Source organism: Squalius cephalus (genome assembly GCF_949319135.1).
Source record: "Squalius cephalus genome assembly, chromosome: 2".
Taxonomy (NCBI): Eukaryota; Metazoa; Chordata; class Actinopteri; order Cypriniformes; family Leuciscidae; genus Squalius; species Squalius cephalus.
Window position 1 is genome coordinate 7,819,203 of NC_137123.1, and position 11,285 is coordinate 7,830,487.

Sequence of the window (11,285 nt, forward strand, 5' to 3'; positions counted from 1 at the left end):
ATGCCTGCCATGCTTTCATACTCCAAAAAGGGAGTCAGACTTTTCTTCAATCTAGAAAACAACTGCAACTTTACCATCACTGACTCAACGATCCACTCCTGGTCTTCAAGCCAGGACAGCAGGCTTCGACTCACAACAGCCATGTGCTCGAAGCCACCATGCTTTTCTTCAAGGCCATAGACCCATCAACGAATCCAATCTTCATCCACTCAAAGAATTTTCCACGATTGCAACTGCCATGCAAGTATTCTTTGATGAGATTGCTATGAAATAAGCTGATGGTTTTTTTCATTTCTTTCCATACTGAAATAGATTGTATTCCATAGTTCTATTTCCTGTTTCCGGTTCCACATCACTCACCCCTTTACCTATGCATGTATGTATGGATGTATGAATGTATTTATGTTTGTTTAGTGTTAGTTATGTTTGTGATTTAGTTAACTCTTCCGAGTCGCCGATCACGCCGGCGTGATCAAATCACATGACCAGTTTAAGACGTCGAAGCATAAAAACAAAGTCACGTTGAGCGCTGCTGTCCACTTCTGTCGAAAGTGCTGGCTTGAAACTCTATTTTACTTTTTGTTTTGTGTTGATAGACCAAGTAAAAACGGAGATATGATAATTTAAACTTTATATAAAAAAATATTGAAAATATTGACGCGTTCATAAAGGAACGCAAGATGGGATGCGACAGGCGTTGCATTTATTCTCATAACTTCGTCGGTTTTTGTCATAAAACAAAACGGAGAAAAATGTGTGAATCTGCTGACTCTGCTCTTCAGGCTGCACATTTTAGGGAGTGGAGGAGGAGCCAACTGAGCAAAGAAGTGAAATTGAAAGGCGCCCGCGGAAGTCGGGAGATTGACGGAGTAGACAGAGAGACATATATATAGAAAGAGAGAGAGAGAGAGATTATTGCTAGTTTTTGGAAAAGTTTGAATAGATTTTGAGAGTAGTTTAGGAGTAGTGTAGATAGTTTAGGTAGTTTAGGTAGTTTTTTGTGGACGGAAAATGAAGCGAATGTCTTTAGTCTCATTGTTGACAGAAACTGTTTTGAGGAGTGGCACAGATAAAAAAAAAAACTCACCTGATATTCGTTGTAAATAGTTGTATTTGATTTTGTGTTCATTTTACCTTTTGTATAGTATATTTGCACTTTTTAGGAACCCCTATTACTCAAGGAAGGAAAGCCCTGTAATGTAGCTGTCTGTGTAATTGTACATGAAGTGTTTTGTAGAGTTTCTAAGCAAAAAAGAAAAGAAAAAAACGCCTATTGCCACACCTGCTTTTTGCTGTATATAGTTAGATTTTATCTCAATTTGACCTTTTTTATGTTGTATTTGCACTAAATGGGAACCCTCATACTCTGGGAATGCAAGGCCTTAAATATAGCTCTCTGTATAATTGTGTGCATAAACTTTTAAAAAGTGGCAAAGCTAAAAAGAGGGAAAAAAGCCTATGGCTACACTCGCTTTTTTTTTTGTAAATCATATTTTTTTTGTATATAGCTTGATTATATCTGAATTTTACCTGTATATGTTGACATTTACAACTTGTGTTTACATTTTAAACCTTTTAAAATGCTTCATTGAGCATGTTTGTGTTTTTTGTAGTAAAAAAAATATAATTTTTCTATTCGGATTTTGTGTTTTTTGTGTGATTTTGGGTCCAGTATGTTGATACAGTACATAAAAGTGAAAAAATAATTGTCTGTTCATATAGGTGATGTTGTGCTGAAAAAAACAATACCAAACATTGGTATGGTAAACATTTGTTTATGTCGCAAAATAAAAAAAAATAAAAAGTACTCAAAAACGGCCAAAATAGCCCAAGACTCCGAAGAGTTAATAAAACGTGCACAATTATGAATTTGGTTTCTGATCCTCTGTTTGCATACAAAGTCCCTTTTACGATTTTGATCTTGCTACATGCTAATTGCTGTACATAAGGAATAATTATTTTTCAGTGACCATGAACAATACATTTTCCTTAGAATAAATTAATAATCAAAGAGTTCGTTGGAACTGATTAATTGATTGTAACATTAATTTGGCTTACCTCAAAGTTAATCTAATTAACTGACCCAAATATTAATAATTAATCATAATTGGTAATTATGGATTATTATTAATATTTCCCCTTTGAGCTAATATTATTACAATATATATATATATATATATATATATATATATATATATATATATATGTATATGTGTGTGTGTGTGTGTGTGTGTATTCTGTACATTTTAAAAAGCTATTTTAACCTGAAAAATCTATAATGTATTCCCCAAATTGTGCAGCATAGTTTCTCTTGATATCAGCATGTTCACAGCTGTTTTGTTGTTGTTTTTAGAGGAACAAGATGTCACTGAATAAGTCCTGCTGACTTCAACATTCACATAAGTCTCCATACATGAACATGCTAAAGTGAAAAATCAAACACCATGGAAATGAAAGGTATGTACTATGTTTCAGGAATGGCACAAAGGTGTGTGACAGTTCAAGTCTCTGTCTTTAGTTCAGTGTGTTAAATAATGTGTTTTTTGTCATTTGTGTATCTCTGGATTATGTTGTGTTGTAAATAAATTCAACACAATCTAAAAGCCATTCTTTTTTTAAATCTCCTCATTCTTTGTGCAAGGTTGCTCAGAATGACAGGGCCTGATAGCTCCTAATAGGGCCATTAGGGAGTGCCTTTGTCTTTCTCATGTGAGAAAACCTTACATATTAATGAGGTGATCCGCCCCTTCGAATAAAGCTTTCTAACACAAAACACGTCTTAGAAATCTTAAATCAATATATTGTCTTATCTGAATGAGCAGTCAGGGTGATTTTCACATAGTTTTGGAGCAAATATTCTAGGCTACGTGATACAATTTTCAAAAGTCTTATGAAGAAATAATCAGTATGGGTTTCATGGCCTTATTTCAGTGACAATTGTTTTTTGTTTTTTTCACAAACCACGCATAAATGTTATTATCTCAAAACTACAAACTTTTACATAAATGCTGCTGATATATTATTGTAGCAGAGTTTGTGCTGAATACAGTGTAATCAGACTTTAGCCATGAAAATATCATAAGTAACAGAAATAACCAGAAATGTCAGAGCATGTCAGAACACCTCCAGGGCCCAGAAAACACCTCAGACCCCAGAGGGTTAAAGTCAAACAGAAATCAATGAAATACTTTTATTTATGCAAGAAAATGACAGCAACCATCATGTTTGCACTGCTTGAGTACGGAACTGTCTAAAGCCTTTCCCCGTCCCCTTTTGATTGACAGCAGCTTTCATTAAATAGTCAGCCTGTATTATACAGTTTCTTGTTGATAAAATATTAAAGTTTTAAGGTGTTTTTCACCAACATACAAAACACTGCTAGAGAAAACATTGTGCTATTGGACTTTTGATTTTAAACCATATAGTTACTGAGACACATCCCTGTGACAACTAGCCCCAACCAATCTCCCATAAATCCCCCACACTTAAGATATTTAACAGAACAGTTATAAAATCAAGCTCTTACCCGTTTCACCAACACCCGTGACCAGTGACAGCACTTCAAATGATCAGGATGAAACCAGTATTGGTGTTTTCACACTCTGAATGACACGTGATTAACACCTTATACTTTCACATGAGCTTATGACACCTCACCTAGTGCAGATCGAGCAGAGGAAGAGTTTTAACAGACAACATTAGACTAAAGGCATAAACATTAAACTGAGAGAAACTTTACATCAGTCCATAAAGATGCTCATGTTATAATGTCTTCAAACTTGGGAATATCTATATTTAATCTGTTGCATATAGATAGTAATGACAAGTAAACTGTTCTCAGGAAACAGAAAATAATTGCTTGAATAATTTTTCTTTAATTTGAACATGCAGACCAACTATCCTAGCTTGTAAAACACTGGAAGGTATTGCAGTAGCAGTGACGTCAAAACACACATTTCATCGATAACATCACCAGCTGTGCATTTGATGAACCTCCAGTTTACTGATTTATTAATATCAATCTGGAAGTTAAATAAACGAAGAACTTAAAACAGAAACAGAATTGATTAATCTGAATGTTTTTATCATGAGAACTTCAAAGCATTTATTTTTTCAGCAGCCTTGTTCTTCTTGAATGCATCACGTCTCTAAAAATACCGTTTCCTCTTTAGTAAGTGAGACTTCAGCATCACAGTGTGATCACGTGACCTTCATAAGCGATGGAGAGACGCTGAGAGACATCACACCCAAGAGGAAGAGGAAATCAGTCCTGTCAGAGTAACGCTTGAGGCCTTTTTCACATATGGCGGCTCTAGTAATGGAAGTCCTGCCTTTTAAATAGAAGTTCCAAATTGGTAATCATGTCACTGTAAGCTCAGATTTCCATAGAAACAGTTCTGAGATGCACGTTCAGGACTGCACAGGTGAATTGGCTGGACAAACATGTTATTAAATCAGAGCACAGAAGTGAAACAGGGCGGCAGTTCTTTATTTCTTTTTTAAATTGTGTGAAGTGATCCTGGTCTGTTTCAGAGTCAGGGTCGCCAGATCTGAGTAACAAAATAACAATAATAGACAAACACACTCATAACATTGTTTGCTATTGCTGCATACGAACAAATGTTGTGTTTTCTGTTCAAATAACTCATTACTGATAATCAGATTGTATTAGTGCTCATTTAGAAGACACTTTATGATCTGAAACGATACAGTGTCACTTTGGATAAAAGTCTCTGTCAATAAATCCCACATAAAGAAATGCTGTGCTCATGTCACTATGAATGCTCATGTCACTATGTCTTAGAAACTGCAGAACAAAGAAAGTGCTAAAGAAAACACTGTCTGTAAAATGACACGTCAAACATTCAGTTGTTGTACATTTGATTAATGTGTTGAGGAACATCACAACCTAAACAACAAAATAAACTTCTGATTATTCTTTTCACTCCTCTATCAGAAATCTTGCGAGGAGCACCTGGTCGAGGCAAATTTATGGTGAAATGATTGTCTTTCCACTTCCGTATTATGGCCCCAACAGTGCTCACTGGACCATTCAGAAGCTTAGAATGGCACCTATAACCAATGCCATCATTATGTGTTGGAACAATTAGGTTGCGAAGGTCTTGAGACAGCTCTTTGCTTTTACCCATCATGAGATGTGTCTTGTGTGACACCTTGACAATGAGACCTTTTTGTAGGCCATCCGTTAGGACTGAACCAGCTGTTATTAATTTCCACGGACAGGGGGCTGGATTGCTTTTTAATTACTAATAGTTTTAAGCTGTTGTCTTGGCTTTCCATGCCTTTTTGCACCTCCCTTTCTTCATGTGTTCAATACTTTTTCCCTGTGTCATTTCACATTATTACACATAACTTAATTCCTGAGGTTATTTGTTTTGGTTTCTTTGTATGTACTGATTCCTTGGGTTGTTATCAACATCTGGTGAAAATTTCATGTCACTAGCACCTTTGGAAATATATTTACTGAGAAAAATGTGTTGCGAATCTGAACGGTGATCCCGGCACATCGGAACGTGCACACTGTTGACGTTGACAGCAGCGCGGATTGATAGAAATGGAAAGAAAATAGTGCCGATTAAAACTGAGGTATGAATTTTGCCCGGAGTGTTTTTTGTGATGTAAATTAATCAAGCTTTGAAACGCATATAATTTTTTCACGTAAAAACGCACAGTTTTGAGGCCCCGGAAACTAACCGGGAATACTTTCTTGAAAAACTTCGAGCGGCCAGAACTCTGACCAGGGAGGTGACCACAGAGTGGGTCAGTGTGTATGCACTATAGTGCTGGTAAGGATTGCATACAACTTCATGTCTTAAATGGGCGAACTAACCCTTTAAAATGTTTTTGGCCGGGTCAGACAGTGTTTGAGTGCAGTGAAGAGCCGATGATCTTTTCTGCTGTCCTCGCCACTCTCCGTACAGACTTCCAGGCTGAGGTTTGCAGTCCCCAAACCAGACAGAGATGCAGCTGGTCAGTACATTCTCTATAGTGCCTTTGTAGAAAGTGCTGAGGATGGGAGGGACGGCACAAAAAGTATAGATGCTGCTGAGCTCTCTTTAAAAGAGAGGCAGTTTTGAGGCACCATGTCAAACTCTCTGTGATCTGCACCCCCAGGAACTTGGTGCTACTGACTAATTCCACCGCAGTGTCGTTGATGAGGAGTGGTGTGTGGATGTGTTGCTTTCTCCTGAAGTCAACAATGATCTCCTTCTTTTTGTCGACATTCAGGAGCACGTTGTTTCTGTTGCACCAGTCCACAAGCTGTCTCACCTCCTCCCTGTAGGCCTGTTCATAACCAGAAATATGGGGGGAATAAAGTCCACAAACAGCATTCGCACGTGAGTGTTGTCCTCTAGATGGGCCAGGCTACAAAAGAGTAGAGGAAATGAGCTCTTGTGGAGCGATTGGGGCGGTAAGCAAACTGGAAACACTCTCAGAAATAAAGGTACAAAAGCTGTCAATGGGACGGTACCCTTCAAAAAGGTTCAAATATGTACCATTTAGGTACTAATATTTACACTTTTGGTACCAATATGTATACCTTATGCACTCTTTAGCTACAAAGGTGTACCTTTTGAAAAGGTACTGCTGCAGTAATAGCTTTTGTGTGTTTTTCTCTGAGAGTGAGGGGTCAAATGTGGAGGGGAGTTTTGAGATGATATGGTACTTTACCAGCCTCTCGAAGCACTTCATCATTATAGAAGTGAGTGCAACAGGACGATAATCATTGAGGAATGATATTGTGAATTTTGTGGGCACTGGTATTATGGCAGCAGTCTTGAAGCATGATGGAACAACAGCCTGATTCAGCGAGGTGTTGAAGATGTCTATGAGGACAGGATCCAGCTGATCAGCGCATTCCTTAAGCACCCGTCCTGGGATGTTGTCATGAGGAACACTTTTTCTCACAGGAGTGGTGTTTAGTGCTTCAAACCGTCCAAAATATGTGTTGAGTTTGTTGAGAAAGCATGTGTTGTCCTCACAGGGTGGTGGAGTCTACATACCCTGCCACATGTGCTTGGTGTTCGTAGGGTCGCGGAAGAAACCCTGTATTTTCTGGCTATGGGCATGTTCTTCAGCCCTAATGGCACGGTTCAGGTTGGCTCCAGCTGTTCTGAGCTCCACCATGTGACCAGCTTTGAACGCAGCCTTTCGTGCCTTTAGCATTGCACCTACCTCGCTGGTCATCCAGGGTTGGCTCGTGTGGTGATATTCTTGGTGACACATGCATCCTCCATGCACTACTGAATATATGTGGACACAGGCGCAGCACACTCCTCCACATTGATGTGTATCCCAATCAGTGCAGTCAAAGCGGTCCTGTAATGCTGACATAGCACCCTCAGGCCAGACCCTCGCCTGCTTCACTGTAGGTTTTTCCTGATAAGCAGTGGCCTGTATGCAGGAATTAGCATCACAGAGAAGTGGAGCCGATGTGGGGGCGGGAGACTTCCTCAAATGCCTTCTTGGTGTTAGTGTAGGCTAAATCCAGTCTGTTCATACCCCTGGTAGCAAAATCCACATACTGATGGAAATGAGGGAGAACTGTCTTCATTTTAGCCTGGTTAAAGTCCTCTGCCACAACGAAAACACCCTCCAGATGTTCGTTTTGCAGATCACTGATGGAGCGGTAGAGCACGTTCAGGGCCTCCTTACTGTTTGCACTGGGTGGGATGTGTACTGATGTAATGATGATAGTTGTAAATTCTGCAGAATGGTCTGCATTTTATAGTCAAAAACTCTATGTCTGAAGAGCAATGACTTGAGACCACTGTGTAGGGTTGGGTTCTGAACTCTGTACTTTTAATGGCACCGGAGGAATTACGTCAGTAATACTGAGTACCGATTCACATTAAATAAATCGGTGTCAAATTTCTTACCTGAAAATGCATCTGGGCGCGAGAGTAAGACTATTTAAATACAAATCATGCATGTTCTGCGTGTCTCTGTGTGAATGAGTGGCGCAGACCCTCGGTTTTATTTACCTTACACACACACACACTGAAGCACGCATGATGCTTGCGGTGTTTTTAACCCTTTGCAGTCTCACTATATGAGAACATGAATGCATGAACTTCAATTCCAGAGCCGCTTTGAGAGTCACTGAAGCTCATCAGCTTATTACAGCATTTTACAGTTTCATTTAAGAAAAACTATCATTATATCATTAACACACGCAAACTCGCAAAACCCATCAAAATAAACGTTTGGTTTAAGTTGATAATATATTACTGTTGTACAGTAGAATTTAGATATCTCAATTTAATAATAATACTAACACTAATAATTATCAAAAAAAAAATATTTTTTTAAGGAATAATCACACTTTTTTTCTATGCTGTAATTTGAACAGTTTAAGTATAACAGTATAAAGTTAAATTTCATATTAAAGGTCAATTAAATTTTTATGTCTTCATTTGATTACTAGAAAATTCCCAATACAGAATTTGAGGAAAACAAAACATTTCGTAGAAATATAGTTTATATATATATATATATATATATATATATATATATATATATATATATATATATATATATATAAACCATGCCCCTTAACCGAAAACTTTGTGTGTGTGTGTGTGTGTGTGTGTGTGTGTGTGTGTGTGTGTGTGTGTGTGTGTGTGTGTGTGTGTGTGTGTGTGTGTGTGTGTGTGTGTGTGTGTGTGTGTACCTGTGCTGGTGTGTTCAGTGCTGCTATACGGACTAATGCTGGATGTTGAGATCTGGACACGTGTCGTTGTCTCTGGAGCTGAGAAATGAAGAAGAGCGTCACACCATAATACATATATTCATAAAACTATAAACATGAGTGATGAAGCAGAGTGTGTGTTAAAGCTGCAGTCCGTAACTATTTTATGTGTTCAAAATGTCCTAAATGTATAGACACAAACAGAGAGAAGGAGCTCCGGCTCAATGTTCTTCAGACGCAGCAGTTTATTAACCTCTAGAGCGCCAACAGTTTCAGACTGCAGATTTAAGTGTTGAATATCAGGCACCTCTGATCACATTTAGCTGGATTTGTTGGTAGTGTTCAGCTCCAGCTCCACATTCGTACGGTCCAGCATCTTCCATCTTCAGGTTACTGATGGTCACTGTAAATGATCTGGTCTGAGGATTATCCTTCAGTGAGAATCTGCCACTGATATATACAGTCTTTCTTCCATCAGTTTGTAATATAAGGTCCCTCTTTTTGGAAGGTCCTCTGTAGAAGTATTTGAAATATTCTTTATATCTTTCTGTATAAGGGCACGTAATGATCACTCGTCGTCCCTCTGTTCCTCTCACTGTAATGCCCTCAGACAGTGAACTGCTCACTGCACACACACACACACACACACACACACACACACACACACACACTGCTTTACTCATGTACACTGATAACATACACCATAATGTTAGATAATAAACACTTTTAGTAGAGATCTTCAGCTCTTACCCGTCAGCAGAAACACACAAACTATCAGTGGAAACTTCATTTCTTCATCAGTTCAGTTCAGAAAATCAGTCTGAAACTCTCAGTAGTTCCTCACACGACTCTCTGAAACTCAAACAGCAATAATACTGCTCTCATCTATATGTGGAGAGAAAATAATACGCTTGTTTCTCATCTCACGTGATCAGAGTCAAACTTATACTGTTCACTGACTGTGTGTCTGTGTTTCCATGTGGCGTTAGATGTGAAAACGCCTCTCAGTTTTGACCAGGAAATGAACTGTGAATTCATCAACCACAATCTGTTTCTGTTCTGTCTTTAAGATGGAAGAGCAGAGCAATGCATGAGCTTTGCTAATATGTATACCAAAGTTCAGATCAGATCAGGAAGAGTATTTTAATCATGCCAAAAAAAAATATTCTAAGAATCAGCTCTGGCCTCTTGGTTTTATATTCTGCAAGCGTAGCTCAACATTGTGGTTTTAACACTATAGAAGCAGCGAGAGCCAAATAAGTATTTTCATAATGTCTGGGCTTTCTGCTAAACTCATGCGACAGCTAATATTACACCAGATACCAGACTTTGCAGGGGAACATGTCTCACTTTTTAGAGAAGTGACAGCAGAATGTAAGTAGTATTAACATATACCATGTGTCACTTTTGGGTTAATATTTGATTGATTTATGACCCCCTGTCACTCATGATTGACAGGTTATCCGTGTGTCAAGAAAACAGTGTCTCTGATTTACAGCGCCGAGCTGGCTGGGGTTTGCTTCCTGATTGACATGTGAATACTCACACCTCACCATATGCCAATGAAGTTTTTATGATAGGGTCTTTCGTGGTATGTCTTTTCACACCTACGTCACTAACTACACCATGGATTAAATAAGGTTAGGGGTTACTGTGTTAGACACAGAAGACATTCTGCATCTTTTCCTGTTACAATGGCTGCTCCGGGAACTCCTAAAACCCCTAGAAAGGTTATGTGTATTTCTCCAACAAGAGGACCTGTTGAAATGAGAGAGGAACTAACTTTTGCACCAAGGAAAAAGCAAAATGTTAGCTTGACAAAGTTTCTTCATGAAGACATAGCTAACGTGAAAAGTGATTTCCCATTGTCTGGTAAACGTGTGCTGAGATATGCGTTTGACAAGGTGCTACGTATTGTGAAACTCTACACTGCTGATGTTGGAGACGAATTTACATGGCATACTCCATGTCTGATTTTTCAAGACAAAGACTGGTTTCTGTTTTTCAACTACGTTTGGAGAGATTTGAACGACTGTGGTGATGATCCGTTATACGTCGCCGAGTGGGATGGATCAACTCCTAACACAAGATTTCGGGTGGTCGGGGACCACAGTAAAAAGCTACCAGACGACTGTGTTTATATTTTTTGCTGTAACGACAAGACAAAGCTCAACGTACATGCCTGGCCTATTCGAGAATCTGAGCATCACACGTGCTACGACATGAAATTTCTTTTTCAGTGGAGAGATGTTCGTATGCTTGACAATATATTTACAAGCATAAACAAGATGTTTAGATGGTGTGACATGTATGATCGTTACAGTTCTGTAAAGATGCAATTGTTTCACCCTGAGAAGGGCGTCACCGACCCCGAAGACCGCCTCTTAAGCCCACCCACATATTACAGTCATTAAAAACGCGTACGGATCGGTACAATCGCAACATTCATTCACCATGTCTCACGGATCTACACCTGTCTACTGCTACAGCAACACCCCTGAGACTGCCCCAGCGATGCCTGATGACAATGCCACACTGCTGGAACCCCACCCACAAACCTGTGACAACAGTT

General features: G+C 38.9%; 2 protein-coding genes across 2 annotated transcripts in view; both read right to left on the bottom strand.

Moving 5' to 3' along the window:
* The window catches only part of LOC307151365 (B-cell receptor CD22-like), a 42,980-nt gene extending 38,661 nt beyond the window's left edge, over nt 1-4,319 (bottom strand). Inside the window, exon 1 of the mRNA XM_079859350.1 lies at nt 3,527-4,319. The gene's annotated coding sequence lies outside the window, so the exon portion shown is untranslated. The remainder of the gene's footprint in view (nt 1-3,526) is intronic.
* Nucleotides 1-9,198, bottom strand: part of LOC307151430 (uncharacterized protein) — a 75,647-nt gene extending 66,449 nt beyond the window's left edge. Inside the window, exons 1-2 of the mRNA XM_079859444.1 lie at nt 9,021-9,198; nt 8,696-8,773 (exon numbers count right to left, since the gene is read on the bottom strand). Coding sequence (XP_079715570.1) covers nt 8,696-8,773; nt 9,021-9,096 — 154 coding nt within the window. The 5' untranslated portion in view covers nt 9,097-9,198. The remainder of the gene's footprint in view (nt 1-8,695; nt 8,774-9,020) is intronic.
* Between the last annotated feature and the right edge of the window lie 2,087 nt (nt 9,199-11,285).